We start from the raw sequence: 19,768 nt of genomic DNA on the forward strand, positions 1-19,768 counted from the left end.
CTCTGTCACCATCATATTTCAATGTCAAAAAGCTGTAACACTTAGAATAATATCAACAAACCATTAGAAAATTTCCTGAGTATCTGTAATACTCCACTCTAGAAATAATCACAATGCCTATGGCTAAAAACTTTTAATAGCTGAAGTTAAAAGCGTAATTAAAACAATCTACTCGAAAAGGCACAAGCTGTTGATTTGGTGGCATTGAATAACACCGATAGTGACCCACAAGTTACTTTATAAAAATGAGTACGATGGACGAAATAGAAGATGAAGCGAAAGCGGCAGCCGAAAAAATGGTCATGAACATGATGCAGCGACCAGGACAGCTGGAAAAGGTTAGCATAATTTTCTATTTAATCATTACATTACTTCAAATAATTCAGATAAATGAGGGGCGTTACCCTAATTCTTCTGTTTAACTATGTCTAATCTATTATTTCTTAGTCTATTTAGAATAAATCAATGTGTTTAGAGTCGAAAGGTATTTATATGACTTATGACTTATGGTGGAACTTATTTATAGGTTGAACACTACAAGAAACGAATAACACATAAGAAAGCGTCAATAGAAGCACAGTTAAAGTCAGCAGTTCAGGGAAAACTGGATGGTGTGAGTGTGGGACTGCGGCAGTTACAAGAATGCCTGGATGATGTTCAGCAAGTGAGCTTAAAGTAAGCATTACAATGGTACCGTTATCTTTTGTTCAAGTAAGTCTTATATTTCCCCAAGTTGAAGTCCCCAACTCGCAATTGGCCAGAGTGGTGGACTCAAGGCCTAAACCCTCCTTTATTATGGGAGGAGACCCTTGCCCAGCAGTAGGACATCAATGTTAAATTTATTTTTTATTTAAGTCTTATTTAATGCTCATATAAATGAGCCAGAGGTGCAATAAATAATTGTTCTCATCTAATCTCGTTAATGTATGTTGTTTTTTTTTTCTCTAGAATGGATGAGTTAGAAGAACTGTTGAAAAGTGTCCCTCCACTAGTGGCCTCACTTCAAGCAGTGAGAGAGGAGGACTCGCGACATTCACAGTATGTTACTGCTATGGACAGCCTCAAACACATATTCACTGTGCCAGAGAGTGTTGCAAAGACTAAACAGTGGATAGGGGAAGGAAAGTTACTTCATGCCCATCAAGTAAGATTATCTTTCTATAGGCATTTGTTCATAGGTGATAATGGATCTCATTTGATGTCAAGGCTTTTGGTTACATACTCAAAGAAAATGAGATTTGTATTAACACTTAATTCTCAAACAGTTTCTGATACTTTGATGTGTATCAATAAGTTGAAGAGTGCAATTAGAACTGAGTGTTGTTTGAACATTTGCTTGTACCTATGTAACATAATATGTAACAGTTTTGACTGATAATTTTGGTAAACTACTCTTATTGTAAATAATTTTGATTTCAGTGCCTCAATGATTTAGAAAACTCAAGAGATGATCTTCTATATGAACTGCACAGACTGCCAAATCAATCATCTCATGATAAAATTATGTTGAAAGCCTATTTTGAGGATGTAGAACTGGTATCTAATCTCCTGGAAAAACAAATCAAGCTAATTCTTGCTAGAACATTAAACACAGTCCGTAAAGAGCCTACTGTTATAGTAACTGCACTCAGAATCATAGAGAGAGAAGAGAAAAGAGATCAAATGGCTTTACAGGTATCATTTTTTTTGTTAACTTTTACTTTGACTGCAACCAGAATTTTTTCTGAAATTAGCTAAATAAGATTTTTATATAGAAACTGTCTGTGCCACATGTTTCGTAAAATAATCATTCCTTCTGACCTATATGATACTGAAAATCGAAGAACTTGCTATGTTTTTGTTTATGTATGTGATCTATTACAGCAACAAAGCCAAACTGGTTTCATGCCTCCAGGCCGACCAAAAAACTGGCGCGCTAAGGCCTTCGAAGTATTGGAATGTGCTGTTGCTCAGCGCATTGAAGGAACTCGTGTGGACGAACGTGAAGACAACAAACTGTGGCTTGTACGATACTTAGAACTTACCAGACAACTTATATTAGAAGATTTACGAGTTGTAAAAACGCTATGTGTTCCATGCTTCCCGCCACACTACGATATTGTGAACAAATACGTTAATATGTATCACATTTGTTTATCTGCCAGTGTAAGTATATCTCAATTTTATTATTTTCAATACTGCATATTTGATAAATTGATAAATAGAATATATTTACGTTTATTTTTGAAACAGTAGGATTCTGAAATTCTGTTTTGTTAAATCATCTTCAATATTTATTAACACTTTTGCTGCTAACAAACCCACTAAGTAGGCTTTTTGAACTCGCAAGGTGGTTTGTTGTCTACTTTCCCTAATAATTCAAATCGTTTTTCACGGTTTCAGCTTCAAGATGTAGTTACCAATGGTATTGAAGGCAATGAGTATGTAACATTATTGTCTTGGATTCTGAACACATACCCTGGGAACGAATTAATGGGTAGTACAGAGTTGACCATAGATGTATCTACATTACCTCCACTACTCAGCAAGGAGACTATGCAGAAGTTGCAGGACGAATATTTACAGGTCAGTTTAATAGTTTTTAATAGTACTTAGCAGTAGTTTCTGCGCTAGGTGGGCGATAATTTTAAAGCTTTATTGGTGAAACCCTGAAACTGTCTTTCAAAAAGAAGTAATTTATCGAATATCATCATAGTTAGATATTTAACATAGATAATAGTAAAATAACCTGATAAAGTTATAAATGAATTGTTTGAACAATACCGCATAATTCCGAAAATCTAAAAAAATATATATTCCAGAAAATGGAGTCAAACTATATGGAATGGATGGAGAAGACGTTGGAATCAGAGCGCGCGGAGTGGGCGGGGCAGCGCGCGCCCGACGTGGAGCCGCACTCCAACGCATACCACACGCATGCGCCCGTCATTATCTTCCAGATGATCGATCAGAACTTGCAGGTACGATTTGCTAATTCACCATGATATAAGTGACACCTCATCATTTCAGTCATCTAACATTTCGTGTATTTTACGTCGAGTGTTTACGTATTTTTGTGTGTCCGTTGGTACTTCAAAGTATTTAGGAAAAGTTTTGCTCCTCATAAGATGTTCTGCTAGTATACATATATTTGATTATTTAAAAAAAAACTAAGTGAGCAGACAATCCAGTATTTATTGACTGCTCAACAGACCTTATATAATAGCATTATCAGTATCTCAATATCACTTATTTTATAAGTTTTTCAAGTAAAGAAAAGCTGTTTAACTTTATAGATGTAATTTGTTCTAGGTTACTGAAACTATAAGTAAAGAGATAACGTTCAAGGCGTTGCTGCTTAGTGTCGAACAAGTTACACGCTACGGGAATATGTATAGAGACGGAGTTATACAGTTTAAGGTAAGTTTTTTAATATAATGAAAAGAAGCACATTTATTACCTTTTTCCTCTAAACAGCCTGCTGTTTATTGTATTTGATCCTAGGTCTTTACCTGTGTTCATTCAAAATTTCAAGAAAATCGGTTCATTAGTCCAGCCGTGAAAGGCTAACAGACAATAAATCTTCGCATTTATAACTTTTGCATGCTTTATCTATCTTTTTTTTTTAATTCAAATGTATTGATACAAATATTCATTTAATGCTAAATTATAAAAAGGAATTGATACAAGTAATGATGTTGTAGAACGCGCACTTCGCGGACCGGTCCCGCGTGGCGTACTTCACGCACCACATGATCACGATCGTCAACAACAGCGAGCAGATGGTGCGCCTCGCGCAGCAGACGCAGGCGCGCCACTGGCCGCCCGCGCGCCACGACCCGCCCGCCGAGGCTAACTTCGACAAGATGCTCAATACATTCCAGGTCAGTCACTCACACAAATATAATATAATAAATAAATTTAATCCATTACTGTCCCGCTGCTGGACAAGGGTCTCCTCCCGTAATGAGGGAGGGGTTAGGCCTTGAGTCCACCACGCTGACCAAGTGCGGGTTGAGGACTTTGCATGCCCTCAATAAATGTATCAAACAAATTTTAGGCATGCAAGGTTTCCTCACGATGTTTTCCTTCACCGTTGGAGCATGTGATAATTATTTCTAATACACACATAACTTCGAAAAGTCATTGGTGTGTTGCCTCGGGTTCGAACCTGCGACCACTTGCGTGGCAACTGTTAACTTATCCCACTCGACAATCACTGCTCTGCATATGCAAATATATTCAACCATTTTTTTTTTTGATGACGAGCAGACTGCAGACAGATGCTTGACCCGTGTGATCTGGACGGTAGTACAGAGATTCGATAACGGGGTAGTTTTACCCCGTACCGTTACCGTTTGGTAATGGTATTTTTAAGCTATAATATATGAATATTCTCAATAGTAGTCAGGCGTGTAATTATGTGCCCACTATATGGCAATAGACCCCCTATTACATGGAATGTTAGTCATACATCTCTGTCCTTGCCTTCAGGTATCACAGAGGATGATATGTATTAAATATAACGCTTAGATCAAAGATCATAACATTTATACTCATTTTTAGAGTTTACGAGACGAAGCAGCCCAGTTCCTTCTCGAGGAAGCCTTCCTAGATCTAGAAATACATTTCGAGGACCTCTTCACGACCAAGTGGTTATCCTCCACGATACCCGTGGATACTATTTGTATTACTCTAGACGACTACTTCCAAGACTACAACCATTTGAGAGACAAGAACTTTGAGTATGTGATCAATGAAGCTCAGAATCTGGTGTATAAGAAATATATAACGGCAATGCTGTCGAAGAAAGTGGCGTTCAGGAATGTGGAGGAAGCTCAAGTCGCAGCCACTAAAATAGTGAAAGAAGCCAATCAAATAAGGTCGTTCTTCAAAAAAATTGCGCCGGAAGGTGTCAATGTCGACTGGCCGTTTGAAGTTATCAACACTCTTGCTGAGGTAAGCTTTTTAAAGCCTAGTTTAATATTTTTCAAAACTAAGTTAGTTGATGGAATTGTCTATAGTTTAGTTATAAGTTAGATCAACTAATAACTGTTGATAAAGTGTGAACTGTAAAGCTGCGCGTCCACTGCGTCGGAATCAGAGCATACAGAACGAAAGGATTTGTCACTTTGTATTTATTTCTGTGGCGCCGAGATGTTGATCTAGTGGACGCGGAACCATAGAAATTAATACAAAGCAACAAATCTTTAAGATCGGTACGTTACGATTGCGACTCAGTGGACGGGCAGCTTTAATCTACGTTAATCTCAAAGTTAGTGTTAGTTATCAAACTAGATGACAGATTGTTTGAATGCAAAACGTGGTTCATTTAAACAATTTTCTGGAATTCTACCTCTTTGTATTTCTGATAACCGGTTGTGGAGAGAAATTAAATGAGTCGTGTGTGGTAGGTGCTGCGGTGCCAGGACATCGAGATGCTGTCGCTGGACCTGCACAGCGTGGTGGCAAAGTGCGGCGACATGTCGGAGGAGCAGCTGTGGCGCCTGGTGTGGCTGCGCGGGGACGTGCCGCGCGCGCGCCTCAAGGACACCGTGGCCATCGCGCTGGCCTCGCGCCCGCCGCCCCGCGCCAACTCGCACCCCTCGCTCTTCAAGCACATCACCTTCAGCGACCGGCTGCTCTCACACTTTAACTTGTAACTACCCTTGTACTCAGTAAATGTTGTATTATTAGGTCGAGGAAAGTCTTTTCGCAATATAGTATGTATGAACTTGTAATAAAATATTTTCTCTACACAAAAAAGCTCGATATTTGGGTACGAGCTCACTGAAAGAAACCTAATGAACCGTGTAATCATTGTGATTCTTGAAGCCAAACAGATTTTATTACAAGTTCATACATACTATAGGTAATACGAAAAGACTTTTTCCCCAACCTAATATATTTTACATCAGCTAGGCATAGTATTATCATAGGTTTATATAGGCATCATTAAAGACGTTACTTAGTAATAAATCAGTCCCTATTTGAATCAAATGTGAGACCAGTCATAGACTATTCTAACATTGCAAAAAAATATATTATTTTATTATAGAATAGTAGCCAGCTGGGTTCCGAAATACATCACGATTATACTTTATTTATTAAAATTAAACAGTTTTATTTATTTTAAATATTAAGGCAGTACAGGGAAATTAAAAACCAGTTTAAATATAATAGAAAAAGGTAACAAGACTTATCTAGGTTTCAGATGTCCCTGTACTGCCCAATATATAAAAATCACTTATTTATAAGTATACTATTTGTGCACATATGTAGGTAATGATTGTTATATTATACCTAATATATATTTTATACAAGAATACGTTTGTTTTCAGTTCTGCATAACTATTATTCATATCAAATACTATTTATCTATGTAAGTATATGTGCCGAAAGAAAATGGTCAGTTAAAAATGACTGATCATATTTTATCTACTTTACGACTTTATCTTATTGGACCGTGTCGGGAAGTGTAAACAGTCTGCATTAATCTAAAAATATTTCAAAATAACAACAAATCTACATCCTACTTCATCCTTCTTTCAAAAATCAACAAAAAAATTACAAATATCAGGCGATATCAGCGCCTCTAACTGCACAATATGAAACTAATTTCCGATTAACAATTCACGTTTTCATATATCGCGCGTTTGGATCTTCATATCTCTTAATTAGCTTATTACCAATTCATGACGATGTAGTTAAATTACCTGTCCGTAATATCTCATGAAATACATATACATTTCAAGTGTTGACTCCTATGATTTGACTGTTGTTTTTTACAAGCACATACAAATAAAACACAATCACATTTTAAGTAAGTATGTTTTCAGTTTCTTAATATTAATAAAGGGTGGTTTCGTACAGTAGCTTAGATGTTATATGCGGCAATAGTACATTACTTACATAAATAAACTGAATGTTCAATGCCAAAATGTCATTAACTGCATTACGAATGCTAGTATAGAAACGATAAAATACTAATACGAAGCGACGCGGCGAAGCGCTAACTATACCACGTGCCTATATTCGAGTAATAATAAATAGAGATATTAATTTTATTCTACACTTATTATTTTTCAATCCATCTGTTGATATGTTTTATTAGTTAAACTCTTGAAACCATACATTTTGTTCAATTGCAGATTTCATCAAAAGTTTCTTAAGAATTCTGTTTATGCCCGTCGAATTCAATGTTTTCTATAAATAGCTAAGTGGCTATTGTAAACAAAAAGTTATTTTTTTCTATTCATTTATTATATTGTGCCTCTATAAGGTTGTTTAAATCAATGTTATGTAACGTAAATAGAACAATCCTTATAAGATTAGTGAGGTGTACGTTGGCATAAGTACGTAAGTGTACATGTCAACTGGCGGCTGCTAACTGTCTACAGAGTACAGTGTACACTGTACACAACGTAGTTGACACAACAATGAGCATACCTCCTGCGCTGCGCTTCTTCACATCGAACTACAAGTATCATTCAGTACAATTTAGTGTGGTTACCTCGCGCTGACTCAAGGCCAATTGATGGTTCGAAGGGCGGGCGGCGAGTCGCGACGTTCAGTCGCATCTCACGCGCCTCGCTCACGCCACACGCGATGTCGGCCACAAGTACCGCGCTACTGCGCGCATGCTCCTTGCTCCTGTGCCTAGTGGCAGGTGAGCGACTCGGAGTTCTATGCCACCTTACTTCACGTGCCACACAGTGCGACCACTTCAATTAATTACAATGGATTCCACAAATAAGTTTCACATCATCAAAATTTGACAGGCAGTGATTTTTTAATTTATGTTTTGTTTGGGTACACTTTAGTATATCTAGTAACGGTATAGTTTCAAAGACTGGTAAAGATGTAACTAAGTGTCGTTTGTGCTTCTCTACTCATATTATTAGACCAAATTAGGTTCAAACAATACACAAAAAACAACTCGGTGTAATAAAATGAATCACAAATAAGATGTTCTACATTTTAAACCTCTCTCAAATATTCATATCATTTACCTATAGGTATGAATAAAAATAATTACTTAAAATGATTGTCTAATAAGTAGTGTTTCCTGAAGGCACGTGAGCATGTAGGGTAGTTTGTTAAGCAAATATACTTAGTGTTCAGGTGCGATAACGATATATCAGTTAGAAGATAGGGATCTCATGTGCTCGATACAATAGGATGTTCGGATCCCTGTTCTATTTCACATGACTCACCCAATCATAACACCACAGGAAGAGAAACTTTTATATGCAATTTGCTATTGTGCGCGCTATAATACGCAACTAATAGTTGAGCAGATGTCTTCTAATATTTAGGTAGTTGATAGTTAAATCAGATTGTATTATAAGCTGGGCGTAGATTTAAGGATAAGACATTTCGCATAGATTATACAGGACAAGACAATAGCCGGTGAAGATGGTTGGAATAGGTATTTTATCGAATAGTTCGAATAACGTCGACCCACACCGCGTGCGCTCTGGTCGCGGTGGTATTTTTAACATTCCCGGACCGCCTCAAGGTTAGCCAAGATAGTCGCTTATTCATTGGGATATGACCTAATTTCCCATAGTAAATTATTTATAGAATTTTCATGAAGTAATGGATGAAAATTTAAACATTAGGAAATAACATCTGAACCAAATGGGCAATCGACCTCGTTGAGGCGTTATGTCCGGAAGTTAGTTAGCCGCTTTTAAATGAAGTGCATCAGCCCGAATTGTTTACATTGCTATAAGTATGTTTGTACTCTCCTCCATGCAAACATCAAGCTCTGCTATATTATAATAGCTATACAAATACATACCGAGTACCTTTAACGACACTTTGGTGTTTTGTCTTCTAATATAAAAATTGCTAGCGTGGGTCGACTATTACTATTAGCTTGGTACGATACTAAAATGATGAGCAATATTGTTACTAAAAATATATCGTGATCCATCGTAATAACCCTAAGTCGTAAATCGTTGGTAACACAGATTTATTGTCCACCCTAGGTGTTCCTCATGAAGGTATAGGTCCAACACATTGAGAGGTATCGAAGGTACAACTAATGACAAAAAACGCTTTTAAATATTGAACATGAGCCAAACTGAACGGTAAATAAATACAAGAAAATTTGTTTTGTTCTTGCTGTTGTTACGGACATCGACTGTTTACTAAAGTTGTAGTCATTAAATTGCACTACTAACGAGTTAGTGTATTGAGATTTATTTTAATTAGAATAGCTAGGCAACTAGTGCATGAATGTCTTGATTTTTTCGCTAACAATACCTTAATGATCGACAGGTAGTCGCCAGCTATCAATAAAAGAATTTGTGGTTCCGAAGGCGGTTGAAATTGGAAATGATGCAGAATTACGGTGTCAGTACGAGTTAGGGGCAGGGGAGACGGAAGCTGCGCTGTTTGTCAAATGGTGGTGGACGCCGGAGTCATCGTCGAGTGACGACAGGAAACAGATCTATCAGAGAATAGCGGGCCAACCCGCCGAGTCCATCCATCACGATAATTCTAGCAAAATAGGTGATTTTCTTCGCTTGTTACCGTAATAAGATGCACTGAGGTGATTCCTGCAAAAAAGCGCGACGGTAATTCCGAAAAATAACAAGTCAATTACCTATATTGGACTAATAATATTGTCTAGATTACCTACTAGGTTTACATATTATTATAGTGTTAAATTTCAAGGTTTAAGGCTACTTCTACTGCATAATGCAACAACCTATAAACAGGGATTACTCCAGTGCATTTGGAGCGCAAAGATTAGACAATGGACTCGTCATAATCAAACATATACCTTTCAGAAATAAAAGAAAATGATACCATCGTACTAACTGATGTCAGCCCTGTGGATTCAGGAAGATATGAGTGTGAAGTGTGGAACATCGAAGAAGTTCGACAACACGATAAATTGATTGTATTCCGTAAGTTATGCTTCTAATAAAGATGATCAATACTCTGTATAATATAATGATAGTTAGGTCTATAATGTAAGAATCAATGTACAATTCACCTACATAATATACTTATTTTTAATCGAATAGATTTGTAGGATGACTTCGAGGATGAAGCTACCTCAGCAGATTTTGTAATATTCGAAGTGGTACAATACCCAGAGGGCAAAAATTTTCTTGTAGAACATTTTCCCACACCTGTTATTGTTACTGCTAGCCGCATCGGCCCACTGTTGGGCAAAACCCTATGTACCCCTATATATCTATCATTACTTTACTCAGTCAAATAAAACATCTAATTATTTTCAGATATGGGCACAGGGCCTACAGTAAATGTTTCTGAGGTAGAAGTCGGAGAAGACGACAGGAAAGATAACTTGTTACTAGTGGAATGCCAAGCAGATGACGTAGCGCCTAAACCAGAACTCAGCGTCACGATTAATGGGTGGGTATGATTTTATACACAAGCTTTGTTTTTCTTTCATATGTGATGTTTGTTACATCGGATAGTTTGATTGTGCAAGTAGAAATGTGTAAAATATAGCCACATTTTGCCGTTTATAAATCACTAGTTCAACTCCGCTTGCGTCACCTAATAGAGAATGGATCATAATTTTCCCCGCTTTTTGTAACATTTCTCGTTGCTACTTCGCTCCTAATGGCTCTAGCGTGATGTTATGGCCTATAGCCTTCCTCGATAAATGGACTATCTAACACTGAAAGAATTTTTCAAATCGGACCAGTAAATCCTGAGATTGGCGCGTTCAAACAAACAAACTCTTCAGCTTTATAATATTAAGTATAGATATAGCCTGTTGCCTCGATAAGGAATATAATTTCGGGATGAGCAGTCAATAGTCATACATTTTTATTATTCAACCTGGCTACAAGGGTCTGAATAATCAGGTTATTTTCCTAAAAATCGGTTTAGCTGTTAAGATGCGACGAGACAGACAAATAGACTTTCACGTTCATAGTATTAGTATGGATTACGAATATGTTGAGACACAATATTTCAATCGTTATTACAGACATGAAATCAACATGACGACGATCATCGAAGACGTTGACAGCAACGGCCTCTACTCTGTTTACGCGAACACCACGCTCAGCACCGACGACATGGAGGAGAGTGAAGTTCGCTGCGAGATCTTTTACTCAGACACGAACATCGCACACCCACCGTATGTCGATGTCAAGACATTTGTACCTGCAGGTATGATGCTAAACAATCAAATACCACGTAATGGGTAGGTACACTAGGTACGTCGTAATTTAAAGTAATATGCAGGCTCCATTGGCAAAGAAAATTCGTGGCAATCAGTCAACATTTAAATGACGATCTACATTTTTAAAAATACTTTTTTTAGATACTTATATTTTTTAGCTAGGTATCTACTTACCTTTTAAGTTCGCGCCTGTTTGATTGTCATGAATAATCTGTGTGGTTGTGGACACAATTTGCGTACTTATTGTTTATGTTGAAATCTAATTAAGTATGTTAAGTTTGTAGGTATAAAGTTGTGCATCGAAATTCGCTTAATGGCACACTCGTGTTGGCTTTGGAACGTCTTCACGTTGTTCAATAATTTAAGTAATGTGAGCGAGCAATGATGTAATTGTTGAAATAATAACTATCAGGTGCATCTATCATTGAACTAAACAATCATATTCATACAAACTATGTTACAAAAAGAAAAGCATGAAGAAGTAACAGCATTTCGCTTTTATAATGCCATTTAAATTGATCTATATCCTTAAAGTGACTGGTAAAATTTGCTGGAAATTGTACCTACCCCTAGCCTAGCCTACTGTTTGGTCATATTCGATACGTTCGAGTCAGAAAGATTTTGGGCTACTTACAAAGCTGGCCAAGCAACAACCATTTGAAATTTCAAGCTCCACCAAAAAATCATATCTCCCCATTCCTTAAAAAAATTGGATACTGTTCAGCCTCATCTTCATGACACAGAGGTAATTACTAACATAGGTAACTATAAATTCAAAGAGCAGTATGTAACCTACAGACTTTCAGTGTCACAATAATATAATATATTCAGTATATTGTAGATTCTATGTGTACTTGCAACTTACTGTAGTAGATCGGATTTCTCAGAGTTCAGCAAGTGTGTGCGCCACCTGAGTTTGTGTTGTCTGTATACTAACGCATTGGTTATTGGTCATGGTCGACGCCAGGCTGCGACACGCAGTCCACTACAGAGATGCCTGAGGACACGACAGAGCCGGAAGCTACGCCAGAGTCTTTGCAAAATCCCAGTAAGTCACTATTAGGTACCGTCACCGTGATACCGACACACTTATCTACACCAATCTGCAAAAGCAAACATAATATCAATTATATTATTAACTCAATCTGCGTATTCTTTCAATTGTTTTAACAGTTTTACAGTATTTGTTATAAATATGATGACAAAATGATTTTATAATATCCAACGTTCATTTTATATATTCATCTTTATTTATTCTTTTTAATAATATGTAAATTTTACTATACTTATTTATCATATATTACCTATCCGGATATCCTGGCTACGTCCATGTACCTTGTTTGTTAATAATATGTACTTTAACCAACTTTATACACCCGTATGTATGGGCGTACATGTTCTGGGGCGGAGTGGTTATTTAATCAGTTATGGTATACCTACTTGTGACTGTTGTCTGCTGACATATAAGTTTGACACCTAGGTACCTACCTACCTACTTATCACCGGTGCCTAACTACCGAATTATGGCCACGCTCAGTTGTGCCTACTTAATCAACTTTTTTGTTATAATTCTGTATGTAAGTAAATATTTACTATTTAATTAACTTAAATATGACTTGGAGCCGTTAATGTTTACCTAACTAACTTAAGCTGTACAGTGTTTAATATCCAAATTGATTTTTAAGGTTGCGTTTGGATTTCGCACTCCTTTTTTTTATTTCAGCTTAAACAAAACGAAGTCATATTTAAGTAATTTATATCGCACTTAGTTAAGTGTCAACTAATTTACTGGCTGCATAGTCTTGTGTGTTAAGAACAGCTTTTTGACGCTTTCTATTGTAGAACTAATCTAACCAATAATTAGATACCAACTGACCTATTAGTATAGTGATGAGCAGGTGTTAATACTTACTTTAAGTGAGTTTAAAATCATATTACCTTGCGTGACTTAAGACAAAATAAAAGCGTTGAAGCCGCTACCCGATTCGTCTCAAGAAGTACCTACCTACATGTATATTGTGACACGCATCCCTCATGTCATAAGGACTTATTTGTTTGTTATTTTCTAAATTAACATGACTTGGTTTACTTTCCAGGTGACGACGGCGTTCAGCTCCATTGTTCGTGGGTACTGCTCACGATTGCTGTCCTCCTCACACATCTGCAAGATACACTTTGAGTTTCCTCTAATATGTGATACTAATAATGTGACTATATTACTATAAGAATATGTTACTATATAACTAAGCGTTAATTTTTATAAGCTTTATCTAGTAAATAATTTAAATATTATTGCAATTTACATTATAAATCAAATCTACTGTTACTAATAAAATATTTTTTATTGAAAGTGATCACCCTAGTAGTTCCTAACAACCTCCCAACCTTTGTTTTTTTTGGTGAGCCACAGATCAGTAGCTGTATTAATTTTAAATAATACTAGGTATACTATTAATTACTGCTTGTGTTGGGCGGTCGGTAATGTTTCCGTGTGCTGCCCGGTCTCGGGTTCGATTCCCGTGTCGGGCAAAGTGCTTTTGATCTTTTTTAATTTATAGATAAATATTTCTCAATAGTAGCTCTGAGTTTGGTAACGTCCCCGGAAAGTGGCACTAGACCCGCCCACATACAGAACGCTGCTTACCTTAAATTTACTTTTGATTTCGATTGTACCTGGTATACCAATAGGTTCATGCCGAAACGCCAATATATTCATACACCTCTGCCTACACTTACAACATTAGCGACATTTTAGTGATTTTATATTTATACAATTCTACATGCATATGCTAGGGGATATTACGTTAGGAAAACTGTCAATTACTAACTTCTTCCAGCGCGTAATGAAATACAGCAGACAGCCCATTGCGAGAATGAAGATGTAACAAATGAGTATTTTAACCGATGGCGGCGAAAGGATCTTTTGGTTTAAGATAATTTTAGACTTGCCGTGTAAAAGCCAAGGTAGCAAAGTTTATTATAAATAAATATAGAAAATAGATTAAAACTCTCAAATACTTTATAAATAACGATTATTATAATTTATTGAGCTAATGTATAATTATGCACAATATATTTATGTACTTTTTTTATTTTGACACCTTATTCTTACAGAGTAGGTAGGTATACAGGTTTACACGAATATTATTAAATAAAAAATATCATTTACATGTCAATGTTTATACTTAAATAATAATATGTTATTTGTCGATAATGCATGCAAATGCCTACTACATGCCTAATATAGATTAGTCTAGGAACCTACTTACTTTTAATGGCATGTTTCAATCAAATTTAAATGTTTAACGATCGTGTGCTGCGTTTGTACGTACGTATTGTGAATGTATAAGACATTTCTTTAACTTATGCTTAATTGGCAAATAATAAAATGGAAGCTTTGTTTGATTTTGAGCCATGTAGTATTTACAGGACAAATCAGGTCTTTGGTTTCTTAGCCTCTTATTTTACACCTACTCTTACAAAGTTACAAGTATAGCAAGTATATAGTATATTATATACAATGTACATAGTCCTCCTACTGCATGCCACATCAATTTGTTACTACTTTGCTCGAGAAACATCAGTCTAAGATATTTTTTTTAGTTACAAAACACTAATAGTCTTTTAAGATTATTTATAAAGCCTTAAAATTAAATTTGATATTTATTTAAACATAATGCCTTGCCTGTTTACACTTATTATACACATTTCCCAGGCATTATAATTGGCTTCAAAATAAAAACATCATAGATGGAACAATGGGAGTTAGGCAGACAGTTGTCCAAAAAATGTAGGCATAGTCTGGACTGTCCTTACTATATTCTGATTAGATTTAACTTAGATTAAGACTCACCGTTTCGGATATCTTTAATGATGCTTAGAATTCTTGCAGTTGAGTTCTTTTTTGTTTTAGACCAGGCCGACTAAATATGCGATTTTGACACATTTTCTCAAATTTTTGTAGTGCATGTGGCACATCATTTTAAAGATAATAAATTAAAAAGTTTTTAGGAAAGTTGATAAACTCTCCAAAAGGATGAAACGATGAGTCTTTGAGTCTTATACAGTGTGCTTCACACATCAGTCAAGTAAATGACTAACAAATATTACACTCTAAAGCAGCCACACATTCTATAATTATGATTAGGTAAGTATGTATATACAAAGTAAACAAATTTATAACTCTACACTGCCACTTATAATGGCAAAATAACTATAACATTGTCTCGGCTCACATTAAATGTAGATTTCTTAACTAACAATCCACTTTTAGGGATTACTTAACATCATAGTTGTTCTATAGGTACATATTATAAATATTTGTGTAAATAATCAAATTGTAATATTTATCCACTGCTGACATTACCAGGTAAATATCATGTCAGTGGGAGCTACCTGAAGTTTATTTTATGATATATATCTTCTATGCACGGAAACTCATTCGTTGTTCAATGCAAGTATAGTAATTGCTAATCGACATTAAGTCGGCGTAATCATGGATCAGAACAACGTGTAAGTATAAATTATCAACATTTCTGTACGTACAGAGAATCGTATCCCCACATGTTATTTAACCGCTACGCTATCACTCAACATCGCACAACATACGAACACAAGGCAATTTATTATGTAGCCAGGCGATACTAGGCTGCCATCCACATTGTGTGTTCATAGAAAGGGTGTTTTTTAGAAGTCAAATTAACATGCTACATTTGTGGTCTACTTTATTTAGACAGACCGATAAACAGACGTTGGAACATCATCATCGTCAAGGATAACTTACTATACTAGCCTATAAATTATATGATGCTAGATAAAATAAGCGAAAATTTGGACTTCCCCATGGCACTCAATCCGAGCTAGCCATGTCATTTGGGCGAAATCATATATGACATCATGGGCTTCAACAGTAAAATAGACGTATTCAGCTATAGTTATACACCTCTAAAAAACACATTTCATGTATGTAAAAGACCTTAGCCAACCTCTATTCTCAAGTATCAGAAATATAGTGTTTGCAAAAATAAATTACAAGCGCGTCCCATTTTCATTCTTAAGTACTAGCTAGTTGAATGTTGTATGACACTTGGTTTTGGCTTGAATTGATGTTCATTTGGTATATCTCTACTTTGGTAAAAGCATGCAATTAGTTATTTTAAAATTACATTTACATACTTTAGGAACTACACATGAATACACAGCATCATAACAAATAATGTAAGGTTGTTTTTCCATTAGTGACACATTTTAATATTAATCACTAGCCCACTTTGGCTCCTGTTGTAATAATAACCTAGTAGATAAATCAATGGCACTAATATAAATGAATTTCTATTATTAAAAACTGTCATTGGCCTTTGTTTCATAAGTCTTTCTCTCAATAGGTACAATATACAACCAGGTTGCAGATTTCCAGTAAATAAGAGCATTATTCTTCAGCTCATTTTGTAATGTATGAATTGAGCCTGGTGTCATCAATAATATTAATTATGACGAGTCCGCCGAATAAACATTTGTCAATTTTTGTTTTTTTCGTTATTTCCTGGGCTGCCACTACCGCATATAATATTGCACGAATTGTGTCTTGTTTTTCGTGAGCCTTCAAGACCTACGGGTATTTCTTCCCCGGCGGCGACGGATGTCAATGCAACAGTTTTATCAAAGTCAATTGTTGTGTAACCTATGGCAGCAGCAGGCGCCGCAGACGATGTATTAGGGACCATTGGCCTCTCCACGCTGCACTGGGATACAAGTCGTCCACGCGACTGGTACACACTTTGAGTGGCTCCATCACTTTTGGAGTTATTAGAGAAGTGACTTTCAGAAGATATATCCCTCGAGGGTTTAAAAGCTTCCTTGTTAGAATCAATATCAAGTATTGCATAATTTACTTCAATTTCTTCTACAGGTGACATAGAGGCAAATTCAGATTCCGAGAATTTTAGGTTGTACTCTGAAGAAAAATTTAGTATTTGCTTTAAATTTTCTCCTAGTTCACCCAGTGATAAATTGGCATACGCATTTATTTCGGCCTTGTTACCAACAGTTAAATTACAATATTCCATTTGTTTAGGTGTCAGAGGAGTAGTAGGTACAACATCACTCTTATTAGACTCTGGGACATTTGCTTCACTGGGTGCAATGTTCATATATAATCTAACTGTTTGTTGGGTGTCTGTGTGTGGCTGTTGATCTAAACTCAACTGTGCATAATGTTCACTGGCTGTGCTCAATGTTGGTGAAAGAGGATTATTATTTGTTTGATTATTTGAAACACCTCCATTTAAGTATTTTAATTCAAGGACCCGGTTAGAATCCTCTTGATCCCTCAATGAATTCAAAGCTGCCTTTTCCCGCAAGGTATTTCTTAGTATAGCAAGATCCTTGATTAAGTCATTTGAGTAAACATGGCTAGTTTCAACAGGTGGTTCACTCTGGTTGTTGTTATGTTCTCTTTTAAAATCTCTTAATTGGTACACATTTGTGACTTGACTGGTACTACTTTGTGATCTTGGATACAAAGGCATCACTTCTAATATGTCTGCACTTGAAGGTGATCTTGGTGACTGATTAACATTCCTTGGAACACCAGAATCTGTTAATGTTGGTGGAATATTATTGTTAACCACTGGCCGAATGTTGTTGGCCTGGCCATTATCTATGGAAGACCGGTGGACAACACTGGCTTGCAATGTTTGCCTTCCTTGTGGAGAGGGTGTGAGTCTTGATACTGGATATGGTACAGAATCGTGTATCACATTTTTCAAAAGAATTTGTTGCTGCAGTGTCCTGAATAATAAAGAAGCTCTGCGACATCTAAATGCATATATGCCTTCACCAGTATCACATCTTCTACCTGTGAAAAACAAAAAAAAATATATACAATAATACAGCTATTTTATTAATAACTGTTGACTTTTTACTGTTTGGTTTTAAGAGCCTCATATTTGACAGATCACCCATGATTTATCCTATGTACATTTATACTTTGATAATTTTATTTAGGAACAGACTATAAATGTTTATAAGCTTATTAGTAAATGTTTGCTAGTTGTGGCCAAAATTTACATGAATGTTCCTAGTAAAGAAAAGATTTAATTTAGTCCTCCAAAAAGGTGTATAAATTATTGTGATAATTATTTGTCTTAGTGTTGGAATTTTAAAACCAAATGCTTAGAAAATCACTTATTATGCCTGTGACTTTGTCAACTCAAACTTAATTTCCACAATTGCCAAGTGGTATAAGTTGTTACTGCCCACACAAGTTGTTGCAGGTTTGAACCCAAGGCAACACACCAATGACTTTTTAAAGTTATGTGTGTAATAGACATAAATATCACTTGTTCCAACAGTAAAGGAAAACATCATGATGCAACCTTGCATGCCAGGGAGTTCTTTAAAAAAGTTCTTGAAGGTGTGCAAAGTCCCTAAACCACACTTGGCCAGGGTGGTGGACTCAAGGTCTAACCCTTCTCTCATTACAGGAAGAGACCCTTGCCCAGCAGTGTTACTTTAATGGGTTAAATTTATTAATTTATTTATCCCATTTGTCATAGCATATTATTATGGTTTTCCTCAATAAACTGACTATTCAACATAAAAATATGTTTTGAATTTCAACTGGTCCAAAAGAACAAAGCTTAATACTAATAGCTCAGAATAACAATAACAAATGGTGATCAGTTACCTGATTCGAAGCTAAATACACCATTTTCAAATCCATATCTCCTCAGTGAATGTAATGGCCAAACTGTAGATTCCCTTCCCTCTCTATACAAAATAATATCGTTTTCCGTAATCTCCAATTGGCCGGAACATAGTTCTGCCCCATACTCGTCAATGTTTACAACACGAAACACATTAGGATGTTGATCAGTTGTCTCCTTTTTACTATGTAAACACCCCATCACATTTCAATTAACTTAGTTTCAAATATATCTAGCTATCTGAAATAGCTGCCACCATAGATTACAGTGCACACAATCTGGAACAAAAGTCAACTTTTGTTATTCAATAATGCTGAAAATATGTCTTCAGACCATGAGAGAATCAGGTGTAAGCAATTATTACTATGCGCCGTGTTTACATAAATCACGAGATAAAGAAGTCTATACTTTTCATTACATAAATGTACCTATTGATATCTATCTATGTATTTATTTCAATTTAAAGTAACTTGTTTAACAAATTTTTGAATATAATAACAAAATATTTTTCACACTATGTAAACACTTCATGTTCATTTGACAACACGTAATTTCATTTTACTATAAGCAGTGATAACCCAAATATTATCAACAAAGTTCTTACTTAAAATTTAATTGCGATCTCGCGTATACACAAATTGTAGTATTTCACCATCCAAACACATAATTATTAATTTCCATGAAAGAAATTGAAACAATTTCAAGCGATAATATTTAATACCACAGAGTGGGTATCAGTGTGACCAACTAGTGTTTGTAATCTCGGTACGATCTCGAGTAACGAGGTATCGGTATTTCTGGAAAATTTTACCATCTCGAACGTTACGGTATTACATGTGCTCACTCCGCGGGATTTGTGAAATTGTTAAAAACCTGCACGCTACATATTTGGAGCGCGCAC

General features: G+C 35.9%; 3 protein-coding genes across 4 annotated transcripts; 2 read left to right on the top strand and 1 right to left on the bottom strand.

The window, feature by feature from the left end:
• The first annotated feature begins 34 nt into the window (after nucleotides 1–34).
• On the top strand, nucleotides 35–6,305 carry Sec6 (Exocyst complex component Sec6). Its single transcript, XM_076118635.1, has 11 exons — nucleotides 35–338; nucleotides 527–675; nucleotides 949–1,144; nucleotides 1,420–1,674; nucleotides 1,864–2,145; nucleotides 2,383–2,565; nucleotides 2,802–2,960; nucleotides 3,292–3,399; nucleotides 3,684–3,863; nucleotides 4,546–4,938; nucleotides 5,394–6,305. The coding sequence occupies exons 1-11, from the start codon at nucleotides 246–248 to the stop codon at nucleotides 5,640–5,642; spliced, it is 2,247 nt and encodes a 748-aa protein (XP_075974750.1). The 5' UTR covers nucleotides 35–245; the 3' UTR covers nucleotides 5,643–6,305.
• Nucleotides 6,306–7,489: 1,184 nt separating this feature from the next.
• On the top strand, nucleotides 7,490–13,515 carry LOC142975666 (uncharacterized). Of its 2 annotated transcripts, XM_076118654.1 has the most exons (7): nucleotides 7,490–7,648; nucleotides 9,268–9,501; nucleotides 9,783–9,902; nucleotides 10,242–10,377; nucleotides 10,964–11,148; nucleotides 12,129–12,209; nucleotides 13,258–13,515. In XM_076118654.1, exons 1-7 carry the CDS (start codon nucleotides 7,588–7,590, stop codon nucleotides 13,338–13,340), a joined length of 900 nt encoding a protein of 299 aa, XP_075974769.1. In that variant the 5' UTR covers nucleotides 7,490–7,587; the 3' UTR covers nucleotides 13,341–13,515. The 2 variants fall into 2 exon arrangements, with proteins under 2 accessions (XP_075974769.1, XP_075974770.1); XM_076118655.1 differs by lacking the exon at nucleotides 12,129–12,209.
• Nucleotides 13,516–14,020: 505 nt separating this feature from the next.
• Nucleotides 14,021–19,611, bottom strand: LOC142975659 (uncharacterized). Its single transcript, XM_076118646.1, has 3 exons — nucleotides 19,472–19,611; nucleotides 18,849–19,145; nucleotides 14,021–18,017 (listed from the first exon to the last, which is right to left on the bottom strand). The coding sequence occupies exons 2-3, from the start codon at nucleotides 19,066–19,068 to the stop codon at nucleotides 16,678–16,680; spliced, it is 1,560 nt and encodes a 519-aa protein (XP_075974761.1). The 5' UTR covers nucleotides 19,069–19,145; nucleotides 19,472–19,611; the 3' UTR covers nucleotides 14,021–16,677.
• Nucleotides 19,612–19,768: the final 157 nt, after the last annotated feature.

This window comes from Anticarsia gemmatalis, chromosome 9 (genome assembly GCF_050436995.1).
Source record: "Anticarsia gemmatalis isolate Benzon Research Colony breed Stoneville strain chromosome 9, ilAntGemm2 primary, whole genome shotgun sequence".
In the NCBI taxonomy this organism is placed as follows: Eukaryota; Metazoa; Arthropoda; class Insecta; order Lepidoptera; family Erebidae; genus Anticarsia; species Anticarsia gemmatalis.

Bases quoted from the DNA above. Each gene is read 5' to 3' on its own strand.
- Sec6 (XM_076118635.1), top strand. From the start codon at position 246: ATGAGTACGATGGACGAAATAGAAGATGAAGCGAAAGCGGCAGCCGAA. The intron at 3,400-3,683 runs GTAAGTTTTTTA...ATGATGTTGTAG, and splicing joins ACGGAGTTATACAGTTTAAG to AACGCGCACTTCGCGGACCG. The intron at 4,939-5,393 runs GTAAGCTTTTTA...CGTGTGTGGTAG, and splicing joins TTATCAACACTCTTGCTGAG to GTGCTGCGGTGCCAGGACAT.
- LOC142975659 (XM_076118646.1), bottom strand. From the start codon at position 19,068: ATGGGGTGTTTACATAGTAAAAAGGAGACAACTGATCAACATCCTAAT. The intron at 18,018-18,848 runs GTAACTGATCAC...TGTTTTTCACAG, and splicing joins TGTATTTAGCTTCGAATCAG to GTAGAAGATGTGATACTGGT.
- LOC142975666 (XM_076118654.1), top strand. From the start codon at position 7,588: ATGTCGGCCACAAGTACCGCGCTACTGCGCGCATGCTCCTTGCTCCTG. The intron at 9,502-9,782 runs GTGATTTTCTTC...TATACCTTTCAG, and splicing joins CGATAATTCTAGCAAAATAG to AAATAAAAGAAAATGATACC. The intron at 9,903-10,241 runs GTAAGTTATGCT...AATTATTTTCAG, and splicing joins CGATAAATTGATTGTATTCC to ATATGGGCACAGGGCCTACA.